The sequence below is a fragment of the Anas platyrhynchos genome, chromosome Z (assembly GCF_047663525.1).
Source record: "Anas platyrhynchos isolate ZD024472 breed Pekin duck chromosome Z, IASCAAS_PekinDuck_T2T, whole genome shotgun sequence".
In the NCBI taxonomy this organism is placed as follows: Eukaryota; Metazoa; Chordata; class Aves; order Anseriformes; family Anatidae; genus Anas; species Anas platyrhynchos.
The window spans coordinates 29,250,446-29,272,450 of NC_092621.1; the positions used below are offsets into that span (position 1 = coordinate 29,250,446).

At 37.8% G+C, this 22,005-nt stretch overlaps 1 protein-coding gene across 8 annotated transcripts in view; it reads right to left on the reverse strand.

Moving 5' to 3' along the window:
* Positions 1-370: 370 nt before the first annotated feature.
* Positions 371-22,005, reverse strand: part of RFX3 (regulatory factor X3) — a 126,080-nt gene continuing 104,445 nt past the window's right edge. For all 8 annotated transcript variants that reach the window (XM_038170243.2, XM_038170242.2, XM_038170241.2 and 5 more), the window contains 9 exons: positions 21,734-21,846; positions 20,861-20,976; positions 20,215-20,369; positions 18,022-18,119; positions 17,553-17,702; positions 11,127-11,335; positions 8,903-9,056; positions 5,605-5,647; positions 371-4,745 (listed from right to left, as the gene is read on the reverse strand). In XM_038170243.2, the coding sequence (XP_038026171.1) occupies positions 4,507-4,745; positions 5,605-5,647; positions 8,903-9,056; positions 11,127-11,335; positions 17,553-17,702; positions 18,022-18,119; positions 20,215-20,369; positions 20,861-20,976; positions 21,734-21,846 (1,277 nt within the window). In that variant the 3' untranslated portion in view covers positions 371-4,506. The remainder of the gene's footprint in view (positions 4,746-5,604; positions 5,648-8,902; positions 9,057-11,126; positions 11,336-17,552; positions 17,703-18,021; positions 18,120-20,214; positions 20,370-20,860; positions 20,977-21,733; positions 21,847-22,005) is intronic.

Here is a 22,005-nt window from a genome sequence, read left to right on the forward strand (position 1 = left end):
TAAACCTTCATCTTCTAAAGGCATCTTAAATCAGATATTTTCATGTCTGTAGAAACACGTTTGATTTTCTTTATGTATTTCTACAATTATGAAAACAAGGGAGCTGAAGAACTGTTTTCCATTAGACAGTACACATCAATGGCAGTGAATATTTTGGCTAAACCTATTGAACCTCCTACCACAAAATCATTCCTATATAGTATGCAAGTATTTACTTTAGAAATTAAACAAACAAAAAAAAAATCTACCATGCTATCAGGTATTTCAAAGTATATGTTCAGTGACCTAACTAAATTATCTAAAAAGCTTTATTCTCATCATGTGACTTACAATGCTCAAAGGGTTAATGCAAGGCATTACATTAAATTAATTTTCTAATACTAGAACTAAGCACTGTGTGTTTATGCTCCTATTCCAGTTTTTTTTTTTTTTATTTGTTTGTCTTAGATCACCAAACAAATTAGCAGAGATAGTACAATTCCATTTACTGATTTGTTTTAAACCATACACACAGAGGTTGTCCCGTTAGAGAGACAAGGGCCCAATTTTCAGAAATTCATGCTGCTCTCTCAAATGAATGTTTTAAACTCTGAAATTACTGTTGCAGATAAGTACCAAAACATACTTACATTATTAATGAATATATTTTTCTTCCACTTTTATGGAAGTGGATAATTTATGGCTAATGACAGTTACTTTTATTTTGTAAAACCATTCTGAATTAAATCGGATTGCAGTGCATCTCTAATAAGTTTTTCTAAACAGTGCAGATGTCAACGAGTGATACTGACAAAGATATCAGATCATGTCTCTTAGGGAAAAAAAGTGAAAAACAGAGGTGTTTTAGATATTTAAAAATACCTCGCTTTAAATTAAATTTGTATATAGACCTATACATTCCTGAATGACCATACACCAGAACATTATCTATTTTCTTATTTATGAACTAAAGGCTGTAATGCTGTAAGTCATCATTTTACAAGTAAATGATTTCAAATCTATTTTCCAAATTTTTATGGAAGTTTTATTTTAAAAGAAGGTGCTTATAGCATGCTACAGTACATGAGTAAAACACACACATAAAAAAAAAAATTGAAAACATAAAAAAAGAAAAGCTTTAAAACTGATTTACCATGAGAAAGATGGAAATGTACCAAAAATTATCATAAATATAAAACTTTTGAAAATTGGGCCCTGTGCTTTGAAAAGGTAGTTCAACAATACCCATTCCCTCACACTGTTCACTGTGCCTTTTGTGCTAATGGAGAAAATGCCTGTAAATAATTATTTTCAATTCTACGTCAAGATCAGATAAAACACATAAATCGTTATCAGATCTAATAATGTCTATCCTGTAGATACATGCTACACTTCTCCAGAACACTAGCATTCAGAGCTGGTGTGCCAGTGCAACCGCATGATACACATTATAAGATCTGGACTGAGGTATTCATATCTCTGTCATATAATCATTACTAAAATTATTAAAGATAGTAGGAGTGTGCAAAATATTTTGCCTAAGTATGTTCAATTCAAATTTCAGTAAATGTAAAAACAAAACACAAGACTCCCAAACTTGTAACTATACAAATTAGCTTACAGTAACTTAGTTCTTTTAAAAATATGGTAAAAAGGTGGGGGAAAAGAGTGTTTAAAAACTCTACAGACTAATCAATTGATAAGAATAGGAATATAGATGCCATTCAGTTTTCTAAACCTGGCATAGCTCTAATTTGCTTTGTTAACTGATTGTTATAGAAGCTATGAAATACATTGCAGCATTCCAGCTTTGTATTCGTCTTTCAGAGTTTTTATTTTTTTGTTTGTGGGTTGGTTTTCTGTTTGGTTGTTGTTGTTTTTGCACTTTGTGAACAGTGAACAACTGGATGGGAGTGGGGAGCTAAATAATTAAAGATACTCAGGTCCCACCTGTTTTAACGATCTAGATTTACCTATTACAATCATTCTCTTTTCTCAGCAACAACAAATACAATATTAAACCAATAAAAGACAATAATAGAAAAACATTATAGGTTTGTCAACACAAAAAATTAAAGAAGTACTACAGAATTAAAAAAAGTTGAAAATGAAAAAAAAGTTTAATTATGTCACTTTATTTTAATTGTAAACATCTTATAATGCACAATGAAGGGGAGTAAATATTTATCACAGCTTAGTTTTAGCATTTTTGGTGAAGGGTACAGATGTGCTGATTTCCAAGGAAAAATCAGGACACACTGAGTGATATATGTGAGAACAAAATATATAACGAGATTCAGTGCATTTATGAGTTTAGAAGTAATGAATATAAGCCTCACTTTCACTTTTTACTGAGGCAAAAGCCTTCTACTGACATTAACTAGGAATTATGCCTACACAGAATAAGCAGGATGGATTCACCTCCCCATTCCGTAAAGGAATTTAAATTGAATTTTGTACAACAATGTTAGGACGTTTCAGTTCACATGTAGCTGTCTTTGAAGCATATGTAATTTATAGCAACAAACCTGTTGCTATAAGTACACTATTCATTTCACGTTATTCCCCCATTTGGTATATATTACTTTAAAGTCATTTTACAGACACAGTAGATAACCCAAAATAAATGAAATCCTAATTTTCTTACACAGTCTTTTGTATAAAGTTGATCTTTTTGTGCTCTCCTTTAGTTTTTGGCTTTGTTTCTTATTTAATTCCCTATTTTAGTGTAGCAAATTCACGTGTCCGCATAATGAAATGTTTAAGAAGAAAAATCTGATTGTTTAATGTCAATCAATATGGGCTACATAAACTGTCATTATGAGATTTAACCATTAAAATGTAAAATCAGGCTGATACCCCACAAAATATACATATTGAAAACATGCACTGCATTATGTACCTGCTCATTTATTTATTTTTACTTTTTAAAATTAAAAGTAGACAGGGGTCTAAAAAATATATAATCATGCTTGGGACTATGGTCAATCTATTTTGACATTTGAAGTTGGTATTAAAGCTAGTTTTGCCTTCTAAATTCCCAAGCAAATTTTATTTGTAATAAAGTGAAATCCAGCTAGAAATGAGAAAAAATAGGTTTATTGTCATTCTAAGAGGGATATTAAAATCATTTAATAATAAAAAATCATTTTCTTCTTTTGAAGGCTATGTAACCTGTCCTTACTTCTTAGGGAATTTGAAAATGACAGGCACACCTTGTTGAATTAATTTAAGAATTAAGAATAACAAAAAGTACTAAATCTTAGCTTCAGTTCTGTTTAAGGCACCATGTAATAGCCGAGGTACAATGATCCCTGATGTACATTCTTAAATGGCAATGGTCCATCTAGCCACCTATTCAAATTCTACACAATTGGGAATAAGTACAAGTGAGGTGTGCCAGTTACACTGCCTTATCTAATTTTTTTTGTAAAAATTTAATTCCCCTTTAACAACAAGGAAATATTTTTGAAAGGAAAATGATGCAGGTTGCTACATTCCTTGCACTCTATAAATCATCTTCTCTAAGAGCAGCAGATTGAACCACTAATATGAAAAGACCTGGAATAGAAGAAAGTCATCCAAATGGAATGTTTTCCTATATGTCCAGTTCAGCTTAAGTAGCATGTACACTTAAAAATTAACAATAATAATAAAGTCACTTGTTTTTCAGCTTCAGCTTCTAACAACTACAGTACCACTCAACAGCCAAACGCACCTGTTCAGTGGTGCCACATAAAGAATCAGTAGTCTTCAAAACAGAGGAACTGGTAAGGAAATAATATCTGGAACTGTTGATTTTAAAGGAACCTTGCATTGTTAATATAATGGTCAGATAATTAGGTACGTTTATTACGTACATATTATCACATTCTGTTACAATTCCATTATTTAAACTTGCTTCTTTCTTACAGAAAGAAACTAGAATATCTTCCCAATCCTCCAGCATTATTACAAAATTTCCCCCTGAATGCTCACAATTTTTTAAAAATAGTGTCTTTTAGTTGTCCAAGGAAAAGCACCTTTTATAACAAATTTGATACATCTGCTGTCAAATAAGTATGCCTCCAGTGTAAATCAAAGAAAATAGTTCTTTTGATATTTCACAGAAGTGCATCTAATTAGAAACCTATGTATATGAAATCATTGTCATAACTAATAATTAACATTAATTTTTTTTAAAAAACTATGAAAAATTTTAAATTATTATAAGAGGACAAAAACATTAACATCAAGCTTTGCAAAAATCTTCCTTGCATTTGATTCTAAGAAAACTCTTCATATTGAGTGGCCAATGTAAAATGATTCAGTTTACAAAAAAATCTTGTTTTTTCTTTTTTCTTTCTTTTTTTTTTTTTTAAACAGATCTGGCAAAATACATACATCCATTCCATTTAATAACTCCAATAAAATTATGTTCAGCACAGTTAAAATTTGACAACAGTCAACCTTCAGACTTTTTCTCTCTTTATTTTTTTTCATATTAAACCCAAAGGGCTAATGTAATGGTGGGGGGAAAGTTTCATATTAGACTGCAGTATATGTATTTCCAGTAGCACTGCATTGTCTGATAGTCTGAGTAGTTGCAACAATGTGCTCGTTATGAATTGGGTTCAGGAGGTTCTGCTGTACTCCACTCTCAAGCACAGGCTGCATGCAGCCCACCTGAAATGCCTGGTTTATCTCTGTTTTCTCCCTCTTGGCTTGTGGCTCTCCATTTTCATCCATCTCTTCATCTATTTCACTTTCAACTTCACTGCCCTCATCTGCACAAACAAACAACCGTAAAAGTAGCACAAAGGAAAAAAAAAAGTAATACAAGGACTTTTGTTTTGGAAATAGTATTTGAAATACAAAGATACAGGGAAGACTAGCAATCTCATAGAGTATAAACTGAAGAGTTAAAATTTTAATGGAAAACATTAATGATTATTTCAAATAGATTAACAGACTACCCCAGTTCTGATCACTTCAGTTACATGCTATTCATACAGTAACAAGAAAGAGCAATTAGCAACCTCAAAATCAAACTCTAATTAACTTCATAATTGCAAAATACCTCTCATCTATAAAACTTGATAAACTTTTAAAAGAGTTGTTACTCTTACTTATAGATAGGGAAACTGAGGTGAAATGTGGTTATGACTTGACATCAAATTACACAACCAGTCAGTATAAAAATATATGTCAAAATATGGCATGAAGACCTTATAAAAAACTCTTTTCTTCCTATCTTTTTCACTGACAAGTTATTTAGCAACTGTATGTAATCCTGACATCTTCACTTAGCAGTAATAAAGATACATGAGCATACTCTTGGCTTTCTTCCCATGGCTGTTCCCCTTCTCTGTCCTACCAGAAACAACTAAATGCTGGGTTAAAAATTTGAATGTTTCTTGTGTAAATAGTAAACATCTTTAAAATAAATTCTGATTAGGAAACATAACTAAAATATTGTAGTCATTACATGATGCAATATCCATATATTATTTTATCCAAAATACATATACACGCATTTTAAAATCATAGTATGTATATGTATTTATGTATATGTATTTTTAAAATCTAAGAAGCTACTTTGCTCGAGACTCTATACAGAATTACTGGACAGATTAAAATGCTTACCTTTATCCATATTTCCAGGGGACACAGCATTTAAATCACCAAACTGCAAAATAAATGGTAAAAAAAAATAGACACCATCTTATGCAAATATAAACTTAGAGCATCTGTGAAGGAGCAGGTCCATGCTCTACTGGTTTGAGGCTAGCATATGAACACATGGTATTGACTATAGCCACATTCGTTACACATCAATTCATTTTCGATTAGACTTAGACTTCCTTGTTTTATTTCAATCATAGGAAAACAGTAAAAAGCATATACTTAATGAGAATTCACAACTTCTGTCTTGCCTGTTTCACCTCCAAAAGTTCTAGGTTACTTATTTCCCAGTAATATATCCATCTTCAATTTGCGTAATTTTTTTTGAAGACTCTACACTACACCAAAAATGTATGTACAAATATATGATATCTATTAAGAAGAAAAGGATGTATAAACAATATAGTTACGTAGTATCTTGTTGCAAATATAAGGCAGAGATTAAGCAAATATAATATTGGTGGGTCACTAAGCAGAAATTTTATAATTTATTTTTTCTGAAACCTTATGCCATATGGTTTGAAATTATTTGACAAATAAAGTAAGAAATCATAGAATCATAGAATATCCTGAGTTGGAAGGGACCCTTAAGGATCATCAAGTCCAACTCTCGACACCGCACAGGTCTACCCAAAAGTTCAGACCATGTGACTAAGTGCACAGTCCAATCTCTTCTTAAATTCAGACAGGCTCGGTGCAGTGACCACTTCCCTGGGGGGCCTGTTCCAGTGTGCAACCACCCTCTCTGTGAAGAACCCCCTCCTGATGTCAAGCCTAAACTTCCCCTGCCTCAGCTTAACCCCGTTCCCGCGGGTCCTGTCACTGGTGTTAATGGAGAAAAGGTCTCCTGCCTCTCGACACCCCCTTACGAGGAAGTTGTAGACTGCGATGAGGTCTCCCCTCAGCCTCCCCTTCTCCAGGCTGAACAGGCCCAGTGCCCTCAGCCGTTCCTCGTACGTCTTCCCCTCCAGGCCTTTCACCATCTTCGTAGCCCTCCTCTGGACACTCTCCAACAGTTTCATGTCCTTTTTATACTGTGGTGCCCAGAACTGCACACAGTACTCGAGGTGAGGCCGCACCAGCGCAGAGTAGAGCGGGACAATCACCTCCCTTGACCTACTAGCGATGCCGTGCTTGATGCACCCCAGGACACGGTTGGCCCTCCTGGCTGCCAGGGCACACTGCCGGCTCATATTCAACTTGCTGTCTACCACGACCCCCAGATCCCTCTCTTCTAGGCTGCTCTCCAGCGTCTCATCGCCCAGTCTGTACGTGCAGCCAGGGTTTCCCCGTCCCAGGTGCAGGACCCGGCACTTGCTCTTATTGAACTTCATGCGGTTGGTGATCGCCCAGCTCTCCAACCTATCCAGATCCCTCTACAAGGCCTTTCCACCCTCAACAGAGTCCACAACTCCTCCAAGTTTGGTGTCATCAGCAAACTTGCTCAAAACACCTTCTATTCCTACATCCAGATCGTTTATAAAAATATTGAAAAGTACCGGCCCTAAAATGGAGCCTTGAGGGACCCCACTGGTGACCGCCCGCCAGCCTGACGCAGCCCCATTTACCATAACCCTTTGGGCCCTGCCCGTTAGCCAATTGCTCACCCATCGTATGATGTTTTTATTTAGCTGTATGGTGGACATTTTGTCCAGTAGGATCCTATGGGAAACCGTGTCAAAAGCCTTGCTGAAGTCCAAAAAAATCACATCAGCTGGTTTCCCTTGGTCCACCATACGGGTGATCTTATCATAAAAGGAAATCAGGTTAGTTAGGCAGGACCTACCCTTCACAAACCCATGCTGGCTGGGACCAAAGACTGCTTTGTCCCCCAGGTGCACCTCAATACGTTCGAGAACCATCTTCTCCATGATTTTACCAGGCACTGACGTGAGACTGACAGGCCTGTAATTGCTAGGGTCTTCTTTCTGACCCTTCTTGAAAATCGGCACAACATTTGCCAGCTTCCAGTCTACCGGGACCTCTCCAGATTCCCAGGATCGTTGAAAAATAATTGAGAGAGGTTCCGCGATGACGTCCGCCAGCTCTTTCAGCACCCGGGGATGAATCCCATCCGGACCCATGGACTTGTAGGGATCCAGGTGGAGTAGTAAATCCCGCACATGTTCAGGGTCGGTTGGGAGTTTGTCATCCCCACCGTCCCGGTCCTCCAGCTCAGGGCACCCTGGGTCCCGAAGCCCATCATCGGCATTGAAGACAGAGGCAAAGAAGGCGTTAAGCGTCTCTGCTTTGCCTATGTCATTGTCTGTGAGGAGACCTTCCCTATCAAATCTCCAGTTTCTCTTGAAAGTATATCTGTTTATAGTATGGGGTGATACTATTAGCGTATCTTGAAGGAAGAATGACACCTGATGTTACATCCACACACAAAATATCTTGGAAGTAATCAGTCATCGTTATCATACAATGACTCCCAAATTTAAAAATGTAACAAAGCTACACTCATTAAGCATTAAAAATGTAACAAAGCTATACTCATTAAGCATTGAGTATATTTTTAAATATATCAATTTTCCAGCACTTTTAATATAAATTTATTTTGAAAAATCAAGCACCTCACTCAAAAGGTTAGATAGATGAAGTACTGGAGCACAGAGGGATGAGATAACCTTTGCCTTGCAGATGCCACTGGTTCTCAAACACTGGTTCTCAACTGAGACTTTTGTGTTTTTTAAAGCTTATAATCTTTGAAACACAGATATGAAAATCAGCTGTGTCACAGACCTCTAAGCATGCTGGCACTGGTGACATGAGTGTGAACAGTACCATACAGACCAAATTTCTGCAAGTTAGACACCCTTCTCAGGTCAATGGGGGCAGTCAGCTCACTTGTGTTAGCCTTTGTGTTGAAATTTAAAATGTGTGTAAATACTTGTAAACAGATCCATGTAAGCAACAGGGTTTGGTTTTGCTTTTTATTTTTCACACATTCAGTTGTCAAAAACTGAAGAAGTATTTTATGTTGAAAAACATTTCTCAAACTGTGCCCAAACTTAGGCACATGAATCTGCGTGCAGGTTTATAAAGGAGTAAGCTTGTTAGCAAAGATTTGGATGTTAGAATTCAGTGTGATTTTAGAACTCTGAAAATCAACGAATTAGTAGATGTACTAGTAACCCAATCTATTCTTACACTGCAGAACTTTCTACAGCTCCACATAAATGTTTAGAAAATTTGCAAAGATACATACTCAAATTCATCACTAAATCCATCAGTGTAGTCTCTTACATGTTCTTACCTCTCCCATAACTGCAATAGGTGTCTCTCCTGTTGCCTGAGCAACACGATGTTCTACTAAGTAAAACATGTATTCATCATAAAGCAAGCGGATCAGATGAAAAGAGCCAAAGCTAGCAGCACTGCGCAAGGTTAAATCTCGAATCACCATTGAGCTATTCAAAAATAGAAAAAGATACATTTCTGTTATATGTTATAGTCATTTTAAGTTATCCATACACACATTTCACCTCAAAACCAACATTCCTAAAAGCAACATCATCCACAAATGTCTGATTTATGGTGTCTTCAGAAAGAAATGTCCAGGAAAAAGTATTTGCTTCTCTCCTTTTGCTGAAGGTATTGTTGGATACCACATTATATTAAGAAATAACTGGATTGTTTTGGTTTCCATTTTCTTTGTTTTCATATATGTGTAACTACCAATACTTGACTATGCATAAAATCTAACCTGAAGGAAAAAAATTGTTAAGAACACACACACAAAAAAAGAAACAAAAGTGTATGAAAACTGTTTCACTTTAAACAAGCTAATACTTAAATAATGTATGTTGAACCCACCGCCCCAGTACAAAGGTTTTAATTGTCAGGATTTTAAAACTTTGAAGTTCAAAAACAGAAAGAAAAAAAATGAAAAAAATATATATATGATATTGATATCCTCAGCAACTAGCTGACAGTCATTTTCAAAGAACTAGGTTACTAGGTTTATTCTGGTAACTGTTCGTAGTGAGTTTACACAGCAAGGGTTTTGTAGCAGGAGGGCTGCAGGGGTGGTCTCTGTGAGAAGAATCCAGAAGCTGCCCCATGTGAGATAGGAGCCAGTTCAAAAGGGACCCACTGCTGGCCAGAGACGATCCAATAAGCGATCTTGATTGCACCTCTGGGAGGTGCAGATTTAGGAAAGGAAAAAAAAACCTGCTGTACAACAGCAGCTGGGAGAGTGACGAGTGAGAAGCAGCCCTGTAGCCCCCAGGTGAGTGCAGCAGGAGGGCAGGAGGTGCTGCAGGCAGGCAGCAGCGGTTCCTCTGCGGGCTGTGCAGGGAGAGGCCCCTGGTGGAGCAGGCTGTTCCCCTGCAGCCCATGGGTCCCACATGGAGCAGATCTCCATGCTGCAGCCCCCCCATGGGTGGAGGAGCCCCCAGTGGAGCAGGTGGATGTGGCCTGGAGGAGGTTGCGGCCCATGGAGAGCCCCCGCAGGAGCAGGCCCTGGGCCAGAGCTGCAGCCCATGGAGAGGAGCCCACGCAGGAGCAGGGGGTCTGGGGGGAGCTGCCGCCCACCTGTGGGGGACCCGTGCTGGAGCAGTTTGCTCCTGGGGGATGGATGGACCCCGTGGGACGGAGCCGTGTGGGAGCAGTGCTTGGAGAGCTGCTGCCTGTGGGAAACCCATGCAGGATCAGGCTGTGAAGAATGGCATGGGAGGGAACCTATACTAGAGCAGGGGCAGACGGTGACTGTAAAGGAGTGGCAGAGACAAAGCTGCTGACCGCAGGCCACATTCCCCTGTGCTGCTCAGGGGGAGGAGGTAGGAGAGGGTGGATGGGGGGAAGATGTTTTTTGTTTTTCTTTTTCTCAGTGCTCTACCTTGTTAGTAATAGACAATAAATTTTCTTGATCTTCTTATACTGAGTACATGTATGTTTTGCCTGTGACAATACTTGTTGAGTGATCTCCCTGACCTTATCTCAACCCCTAAGCCCTTTTCATCGTATTTTCTCCCATTTCCCTTTGAGGTGTGTGAGTGAGAGAGCAGTTGTGCGTTAGCTCAGCTTCCCAGCTGGGTAAAACCACCACACTGTTTCAATAAGCAACTAACACAGAACGCTCGTCTTAATGAGCTCTCCATACATTAAAAAAATATTTTGTCTTCCTTACCTAATAAACACAGATACCAGTGTTTCAATGAATAATATTAAAAATAGTGACCTAATAATTGTATAGTTATTCAACCTGAAGATTTCACATGATCTTTCTAACTCATAACAAAATTCTACCTGCATTCTTTTTCACATGGACTTTAAAAGAATAAGAGTATCACTTAAGTTCCTGCCAAGTTACAAGTGTCCCTGAATTTGATGTGAACAAGATATATATATATATATTTTAATAAGTTTTTCACGACTTAGTGAGTCAGTAGGATGTTACATCTGTCAACTTCGCTACAGTGAACAATTCAGCAAATAAGAGAATACTTAAAATGTTTTAGATTTCTAATAAATACTACCTGTAGAAAGACCACTTTAACAGAAATTGCCGTGCTGCTTTAGGAAAGCTGGGTCTTCCTTCATATGGTTTCAGTGCTTGCATCATTACATTATCAAGCCAGGCAGCCCACTGCTCCAGAGTGCTTTGCTGTTGAAGAGTCATTTTGAAATCTGTTTCTAGCCTCTGAACCATGTTGTCATCACACTGGCACACCCAGGAAGCCTGCTCCTGTTATAGCAAACGGCAACTCTTGAATTAACAATACATAAACCAAAGCAGAGAATGAAATTCATTCTTAAAGGTTAAGCAATTCAGTGGATTAAAAGGACAAACAATGCTTATGACACAAACTCATAAATAGTTTTTATTTTTATATATGTCACAGTTTTGTTGAAAGACAGTGGGTGGGGAAAATACAACATGTAAAAGCAAACATTAAGTACGTTGTAGTTTTCTGCGTTAATCTTCAAAAAAAAAGACATCTCTCACTTTCCTCATTCATAATTTTATTACTGAAATATTTGGGAATTGCCAGTTTTTGCTGGGACCGTAGGCATGCCAATCAGAAAGAATAGTTAAATGGGAGTTTCATGTAATAAACTCCCATTAAAATAAAAATGATAATAATTTAAAATTGAAAAAAAAATAAAAAGAAATCAAGTGCTGGGTTCCTTTAGTTATGACAAAGTTAAGCCTAAAGACAGTTTCTGTTATATTGTCTTATAAAAGAATGCTTTGTATATAAACAAGGATTGCTTTGTTTGCTGACTATAGGCAGCAATAGGTTACACATTACCTAAAGTATAAAGTAAACTGCAAGCAAATGGAGAAACGTACCCTGAAGGCAATAATGAACAATTTAATTTAGTCAGTGTTACCAAGTTTAAATGAGGCTAACAGGACACTTCAGAAACTAAGACATAACAAATGGAGACTCACTGAAGCCATGCTCTTAAACTATAGCAATGGTGCCAAGTTAACACCTCAAAATTCACAGACTGTGTCTATGTTACCGTTATTACCATAATTAATATATTGCATTTTTGGTCAAGTACACTACCCACACCAACTCTTGCATGTAGATATCAATGATGCTGTAACAAGAAGTCTGAGGTCAATCACAAGAGATTTAAAGGCCCTTGGAAAATCACAAAAGTACTCAGGAGCACAGGCAATGTTTTCCTCAATCCTCCCAGTAATGAGAGACATGAAAAGAAACAGATGAGCCCAGGTCATCAGTGCCTGGCTCCAAGACTGGTGCCCTAACCAGAACTGTGGATTTTATAATCACAGAGGAGTCTTTGAGACACAAGATTTGCTGGGGCCTGACAATATCCACTGTCTCAATGAGGGAAATGATTCTTGGCTCATAACCTGGCTATACCAATTGAGAAAGCTTTTAAAATAGGATAAATCACTAGGATTACTGGACTCAAGTCAAGGGATGCACTGGAGGGTTCAAAGGCACATCTGAAATGCTCATTTAGAAATGGACACTGAGGAATAAATTGGACAAACTGGAAACTTTGGTCCCTTCCCAAGTTATGATATCACTGCCTTGTAGGAGGTGTGACAATACGTGACTGTCTTGGCAGCAATGATCATGGAACAGTGAAGTTCAAAAGTTTTGGTGTAGTGAGAAAAAAGTTCAGCAGAATTGCCATCCTGGATTTTAAGAAAGCAAACTTAGAGCTACTTATTTTAGGAGCTACTTAGGGAGCTAGTGGTGTCTCCTGGAAATCTGCTTTAGAGGGTTCCGAATCATAGAAACATTGAATGGCTTGAGTTGGAAGGGACCTTAAAGATCATCTAGTTCCAACAAACCCTGCCATGGGCAGGGACACACAACTAGACCAGGTTGCTCAAAGCCCCATCCAGCCTGGCCTTGAACACTTCTAGGAATGGGACATCCACAGCTTCTCTCAGCAACCTGTGCCAGTGCCTCATCACTCTCAGGGGAAAGAATTTCTTCCTTATATCTAATATAAATCTGTCTTTTTTGGTTTAAAGCCATTACTCTTTGTCCTACCACTACACTCCCGGATAAAGTGTCCCTCTCCAGCTTTCCTGTAGGCCCCCTGTATGTATTGGAAGGCCACTATAAGGTCTCCCCTTCTTTTCTCTATGCTGAACAACCGTGGCTCCCTCAGCCTGTTTTCACAGGAGAGGTGCCCTAGCAACTTGATCATCCTCATGGCCCTCCTCTGGACTCATTCTAATACTTCCATGTTCTTCTTGTGCTGGGGGCCCCAGAGCTAAACACAGCATTTCAGGTGGGGTCTCATGAGAACATAGTGGGGGAGAATCACCTCCCTCCACATGCTGACCACGTTTCTTTTCATGCAACCCAGGATAACAGTTGGCATTTTGGTCTTAACGCATGCATTCGTGGCTCATGTCGAGCCTCTCATCAACCAACACCCCCAGGTGCTTCTCATAAGGGCTGCTTTCAATTCATTCTCTGCCCAGCCTGTAATTTGTGCTTGGGATTACCCTGGCCCAGATGCAGAACCTTGCTCTTGGCCTTGTTGAACCTCATGAGGATTGCACAGGCCCACTTCTTAAGCCCGTCAAGGTCCCTCTGGATGGCATCTCTTCCCTGTAGCATGTCAACTGCACCACACAGTTCGTTGTCATTGACAAGAGAGTGCACTCAATCTCCAAGTCCATGTCACCGATAAAGATGTTAAATAGTTCTGGTCCCAGTACTGACCCATGAGGAACACCACTCATTACTGATCTCTACCTGGATCTTGAGCTGTTGGCTGAAACACTTTGTATGCAGACATCCTGCCAATTCCTTACCCACCCAGTGTTCCATCCATCAAATCCACGTCTCTTCAGTTTCGAGACAAGGATATCATGCAGGACAGTGTAAAATGCTTTGCAAAAGTTCAGGTAGATGATGTCAGCAGCTCTTCCCCTATCCACCAATTTCGTAACCACATCATAGTAAGCTACTAGATTTGTCAGTGATGACCGGCCCTTAGTGAAGCCATGTTGGCTGTCAACAATCACCTCCTCATTTTCCATGTGCCTTAGCACAGTTCCCAGGAGTATCTGCTCCATGATCTTGCCAGGCACAAAGGTAAGGCTGACTTGCCTGTAGTTTTCCAGGTCTTCTTTTTTTTTCCCATTTTAAAAATGGAGGTTATGTTTCCCCTCTTCTAGTCAGTGGGAACTTCACTGGATTGCCATGAATTCTTAAATAAGACAGAAAGTGGCTTAGCAACTACATCTGCCAGTTCCCTTAAGTCCCACAGATGTATCCTACAGGTCCCATGGTCTTGTGCATCTGGAGTTTCTTTAAATGGTCACAAACCTGATTTTCTCCTACACTGGGTGATTCATCATTCTTCCAGTCCCTGCCTTTCCCTTCTGTGACCTGGGCTTTGTGTCTGGAGTTCTTGTGAATGAAGCCTCAAGCAAAAAAGTCATCAAATACCTCAGCCTTCTCCATATTCTGAGTGACCAGGTTTCCCATTTCCTTCAGGAGAGGGCCCACAGTTTTCCTCACCTTCCTTTTATCTCTGAGGTATATATAAAACTCCTTCTTCTTGCCCTTGATGTCCCTGTTCTAATTATTTATAAAAGAGCTTTGGCTTTCCTAACCTGATACCTGGCTGCTTGGACAGTATTTCTGTATCCCTCTCAGACTATCTGTATTTGTGTCCACTCTCTCCAGGCATTCTGTTTCTATTAAAGTTTGGTCTGGAACTCCTTGTTCATCCATCCAGGCCTCCTGGTGTTTCTGCCTGACTTCCTCTTTGTTGGGATGCATCGCTCCTAAGTTTGGAGGAGGTGATCCTTGAATATTAACCAGCTTTCATGGGCTCCTCTTCCCTCCAGGGCTCTGTCCCATGGTACTCTAACAAGCAAAACACCAAAGAGGGCAAAGTCTGCTCTATCAAAGTCTATGATAACAAGCTTGCCGTGCTTCCTCCTTGCTGCCCTCTGAATTTAAAACTGCACCATTTCATGGATCACTGCAGCCAAGGCAGCCCTTGAGTTTTACATTCCCCACCAGACCATCCTTCTTGGTGAGAATAAGATCCAGCACTGCACCTCTCCTTGTTGGCTCCTCTAACATTTGAAGAAGGAAGCTGTCATCAATGGATTCCAGGAACGATTGCCTACACACTGCTTTGCTGTCCCTCCAACAGATGTTGGAGCAGTTAAAATCCCCAATGAGAACCAAGGTTTGTGAATGTGAGGATGCTTGATTCTGTCTATAGAGGGCCTCATCTGCTTGGTCTTCCTGATCATGTGGCCTATAAAGCACTCCCACTATAATGTCCCCTGCCCCTGCCCTCCCTGTAATCCTGACCCATAAGCTCTCTGTCAGCTCCTCATGCATCCCCAGGTAGAGCTCCATGCACTCCAACTGCTCACTGACATAGAGGGCAATGCCCTCTTCTCACCTTCCCTGCCTGTCCTTCCTAAAGAGCCTCTATCCTTCCATCCTAACATACCAGTAACCGACCCACCACGTCTCTGAAATACCACTGAGGTCACAACCCAGCAGGCGTGCATACATGGGACCCATATATAGGATCTTGGGCATGCATTTAGGGATCCACAAGAGCTGGTTACTTTTTAAGAACCACCTTTTAAAGGCCCCATTGTGTCACAAGTCAAGCAAGTGGGGAAGACTAGCTTGGCTGAACAGGGAACTCTCCTGGAGGTAGGGCAGAAAAAGGTATGATCTCTGGAAACAAAGTCAGGCTTCACAGAGATTTACGAGCTGCAATTCACATCTGCAGAGAGAAAACAAGATAAGCTGAAGCTCGACTTGAGCTGAAGTTAAGTCAGTGTGATGTCGGACAACACAAAAGGCATTTTAAGTTCATCAACAACAAAAGGAGACCTAAGGAGAATATTGGACTGACTCTTGATGCAGATGGTCACCAAACAAGTTATGATAAGGAAAAAGCAGAGGAATGTAATGCCTCTTTTGCCTCAGTTTTGAATATTAATGATGGATCTTGGGCTACCTAGTCCTCAGAGCTCCATCCTGTCAGTGCTTGAGACACATTTGGACAATGCCCCTGGGAATACGCTTTAACTTTTGGTTAGCCCTGAAGTGGTCATGCAGCTGGACTAGATGATCTTTGTAGGTACATTTCTACTGAACTCTACTGAACTCTCTTATTCTATGATATTCTATTGTTATTTTGACAGAATGCTCTTTTTAGGTCTCTTCCAACTGAGCTATTCTAATACTATCATTTATAGTTTATATTTATATATTGTTGCATAGTGTAAGTACATATGTTAAACATTATTCATTAAAAAGTGTATGTCAAAACCAAAAAGAATAGAAATGTTGCTAGTAAACTGTTTTTTATTAAGACAGAGTACGTAATAATATCTATTCACAAAGAAAAAATTCAAACATAGAACTACTAGTAACCTGGAATATTTCACTTTGCTGGGCAAAAGGAAAACAACCAACCAACCAACCTTTTCCTAACAGGAGCAGAAATATTTGGGAAACCTTTTCTGAAGGTGCCATGAAATTATAAACTTACACTTTATAGCTAACTGGAAACCAGTACTAATCTAATCAGCTGCTCTAGAGATCTTGTGCACTTCAGCACAGACACTTAGATGAAGCATACTAATGGAATTGTCTTTGAACTAATGAAACAGTCTCTTCTAAAAACAATGCTGTGCATTTAATTACTTTTAGAGACATTCAAACACTGCACTACTATCTTTGATGTAATTGTGAAGTATCATTTAAGCTATTACTAAGACATCATTCATGATACCCATTCTAAGAATGTACGTGTGACACATTTGCAAAGAATTTGGAAGAATACAAGCACTTGAAGACAGTAAATGTAAACAGACAATGCTTTTAAGTTTTCACTTTCACAGAATCACAGAATGGTTGAGGTAGCAAGGGACCTTTGGGGATCATCTTGTCTAACCCCACTGCAAAGCAGGATCACCTACAGCACATTGTGCAGGATGGCATCCAGGCAGGTTTTGAGTATCTCCAAAGAAGGAAACTCCACAACCTCCCTGGGCAACCTGTTCCAGTGCTCTGTCAACCTTACGGTAAAGAAGTGCCCTTTTATATTAAGCTGGAACTTCCTGTGTTTCAGTTTGTGCCTTTTATCTCTTGTCCTGTCACTAGGCACCACTAAAAAAAGTCCAGCCCCATCCTCTTTACAACCTGCCTTCAAATATTTGTACACATTGATAAGATCCCCTCTCCATCTTCTCTTCTCCAAGCTAAACAGGCCCAGCTCTCTCAGCTTCGCTTTCCTAAAGTGTGACCTGGCATATTTGAAATAAATCAGTGCATATATGAATGAGCAAAACATTATCACTTCACTTTCTTAATAGAACAATGACAACTAACATGAAAGTTCAAAATCTTGGAGGAAATAAGACATTGTTTTTTCATAGCCCGTTATTTAAAGCTAAAATTTACCTGAACATTGGCAAAATCAACACGGTTAAGATCATTGAGCATCTGGTTGATTTGAGAAGTATTTTGAAGAACAGCACGAGCTGCTTGAGCCAGGTGATTAAGAGATGTGTATCTTCGCAGAGTCTGGGCAAAGGCACTTACAGCGGCAACCTATGAAAAAATCGTTTTCTTTTTAAATATTGTACTCTCTATCTGCAGATCAATTCTTTAATCCTTTACTTTAATTTTAATATTCCATATTAATGATCCCTGAAATGTGAATTATGTTAATGTAACATCAAATTCCTTTTAAGGAATTTAAGGAATTCCTTCCCTTTAATTCTTTTACAAAACTTAAGTTGTTTATTCTCCCATTTGACACAGTGCTGAATGTGAAATTTAGCATTAAAGTTAAAATGCTATTTCTTTTAGATAATACTGCCCACTGGGTTTGCCATTGCAAGAATAATGCTGCAATAATTTTGTCTACCTTGGTTTGTATCATCCTCTGTGGAATATTGTTCATGGCATTTGAAAGCCAACCTTCAAGGCTTTTTGCAAAATTGCGAATGGCTTGGGTCAAGGCACCTGTACATTAAAGAATAAAAACGGAATGAAAAGAAAGAAATGTACCTGTTTTGAAATGGTTTGCATCCTCAGTACTTATATACCCAATATGCAGATCTGCTGCTTTTACTTTCAAAAGACAAATCCAATCTAGGTTCAAAATGCCTCATTCAGATATAGATTATGCAATAACGATTTTAGTTTTGGTTTAATAATCAGTTCTGACTTCCACATCTAATCTTTCAAGAAGCTGATGACCAAGCAGTATTGTTTTGGACATTCTTATACAAGAACATCAATAATCACAGCATTTGTTTCTTGTCCACTGAAAATATCCATAACAAACATTCAGCTTTCCATTTCATCTAAGTACCTCTTCTAGAAGAAAGACTGGAAAAATTCCTATTATTCAAATACTGCAGTTTCCTCAAACAAGCTCAGTATAGCCAGGAATACTATCATGGTGCCGTTTACTTCAGTTTTAAAGAACAAAATCCAACATGCAGAATTTAAGGATATCATCAATAAGCAAAACATGAAAGTGTGTTTTAGTGACAGAAGGTTAGATTTTTCAAACAGGTGTGAAATCTGTGTGTATTTTTTTCCTTCACTACAGCATCCACAGAACTGCTGAGTGGGTGACAGAGATTTTGAGAGATATTGAAGCTCTTGAATGATCAGCAGTACTCAAAAGATAACTTTTGTTTTTTCAAACATTTTAACGTAAGGAACTGCACCTGGAAAAAAAGAAAACCCTATCTCCTGAGTACTAAAAAACTGATTTTCTATTACCTACCACTTGCTTGTTGACATCACTGCATTTACTCAAACAGCTGAAAAGGAGACAAAAATAAAAACTACATCTTTCTAAAGGCTAATAGAGAATGAATGCAGCTTAAAAAAAAAACACACAAAAAACAACAACAACAACAAAAAAAAACAAGTAAAATAAATAGAAAACTACATTTTCTTTCAAATGATTTTAGTTACATGTGAGAAGAAACTGTCCAAGTACAGATTCACTGGATTCTGTTTATATGGCTGAATACGTCCTGGTAGACTAAGAAATGAATGCTTGTCTTTTAGAAATGCTCTTTTTACCATGTGAGTTACTGATGATTCAAATTCTTTTGTATCATACTTAATTTACTGAAATCTTATTTAGTTTTACCGACATGCATAGTCTATAAAACTTCTCATGCAGTATGTGGACATCTTCTTATGAACTGCTTATCACTGGGTGTTTACAGCATGAAAAAAATAACTTTATTATCTGCAAAGCTACTTGAGGTCCTAGTTTTTAAAAACATATTAATCCAATTTTGTAAAGTGACTTGGTTGTTTCATGGAAAGGATATAACACTTAGGACTTAAAAGGATTATACTGTATTACTAACATGATTTTGTTTTAATATTTAACACAATACACATGAGATAATAATAAAGGTTTTATAAATGAGTTAACTTCTCTTTTTTTCTACCAAAAAATAGCCATAAAAATACATTGCTGGAGCAATGATGGATTCTAGTAAAATTCGCTTTCAACAGAAAGATGCACTCCTTATAATGGTTAAATGGTCAGACTGTTACTGACTCTTTCTTGCAGGATATAAGAGAGAAAAAATACTGGGTCAGAATAATAAATTGGACTGAAAAATTCAGAGTTAATTCTTCATTGCCTTAACAGCCATTAAAGTTGATTTCAGCAGCCACTGATAAGGAGCAAAAGACTAAATGTCCAAAAATGAAATCACAAAGCTCACATACATTTTTTTCAGACATTAATTTGTAATGCTTAAACTAAAAGCTACTGAATTTAGTGGAAAGACTGATGGACAGTTCACATTGTCTCAGGGTCACAGTGTGTCTAAGCTCCTTTCATGGGAAGCTTGATCTTGAGAACTAGATCTTCCAACTGTTCTAAGATCCTTAGTTACTTTTAAAATATAAAGGCATGCATCCAGTCTCCTAACCAATAGAATTAGGGATAAATGATACGCAGTAGTTCTCTAACCCAGAAAATCATTTCTAAAACTTCCCCGCAAGCCACAGGACAACCACCACTACATATATACACGCACAAAAATCCTTATGAAATATTTTGTTTTCAACTTACTAGGAATAGGTCTAAGGACGTCAGGAATGAGAATCTCCACCAAAGCCTGGTACATCACATGATCACAGTTACACATCCATTTCAGAATAGACTCATTTTTGCACAGAGTAATCAGCTTTGCTTTTGGAAGTCGACTTTCTATTTCACTCAAATTGCTGGAGTGAACAAATGCAGCAAATGAATAAATGAAAATGCATTTGCAGAAGATAAAAAACAGCAACTTCTGTTAAAATTATTATTTAATAAAGTTACAGATGGCTCAACTACAGTGAACAGAACTTTCATGTGACTTGTGTCACATGAAACTGGATTAGAAAAATGCTTTCATAGAACTGCTCTAGCCCATAAATTATGCAGAGGTATGAATGATCGTTTTGTCTTAAAAGAACTGGAAAAGACACTGTGAAAACACACCTTTACTGTAGTTGGCTAATCAGAATTAAAAATGGAAAACAAAAGTATTTCAGATCTGCAATCTGCCATAAAAACAGCTTTAATGAAAGTGAAAGAAAACGTACATTTAATTTGAAAAAACAGTATATGAAAGAAGATTACTACTCTGAAGGTAAAGCCAATAACGTTTTGTATTATTATTATTATTTTACACTTCCATTAAGCAGTAAACAAAGACAAAATATCTTCTGACCTTGGTTCATTAATGGTAGTGCCATCAGGTGGAGTAGAGGGAGAATAGCGCCAGAAAGTTTGCCACAATTTTTCTATCAGGCTGAACTGAAGATTTACTACCACATCCAGTATTGCCTGAGAAAATAAAATGCAAATACTGTTTGTCTTCTACCCAACTTCTCACTAACCCCAGCTTCAACTAAAGGTATGGCTTTTTTTCCTTCAAAACGTAGTGGAGCATGTGCAAACTTTTTATTTCTGAAGTAATAAATGTTTTAATATCTTTGATATCCATGTATTATCCAGTAGTATAAGCTGGTGTGCACTGACAGTAAGACCAAGTGCACATGCAAGGAAGCCTCCAGAAATGAATGCAGCCTACATAAACGCATCACAGGAATTCAAGCCCAAAAGACTGTTCATGCAAACATAAAGGAAACCTGCTATTTTATTCATTGTAATAATTCAGATAGGTTTGAAAACACATTTGAAATAATTTTAAAATACATATTTTTATCCAATATGAAATGTGTTTTAAACTTCTCAATGTTTCTTTAATGTGAAAAAAGTATTGTTTTTAAATGTAAAAAGAAAACTTTTTTTTTTTTTTTTACATTTTCCTACTAAGGCAAAGATCTACATGTACAGTGTGAAGTTTAGTTTCTCTAAAATTTTGAAATCAAATATAACTACTTTTCATTCTCCAGAAAATTTTATTTATATATTATTCCCTGTGAAGACCTTCCAAATAATCATAGAATCATACAGAATCATATAGTGGTTAGGGTTGGAAGGGTCCTTAAAGATCATCTAGTTCCAACAACCCTGCCATGGGCAGGGACATGTCCCACTTGACCAAAGCCCCATTCAAAAATATATATATAGGAGATACCTCACAGTGCTCTCGATAAAGACTCTGCAGTGATTTGATGTCCTCAAAGGTAGTACCATCTGGTAGAGAAGATATTTCAACTTCTCCAAACTCTGGAAGTACTCGAGATGCATCTGTTTCCATGACAACATAATGAGAGAATACTATTGTGAACAGTGCCTATTACAGTATGATCAGGAAAAAATTAAAGATGATACAAAGAAATAAATGCCAAAAGGCCATAATAATCAAAGTGAAAATTCTTTCATACCTGTTTTATGTTAATATTGTAA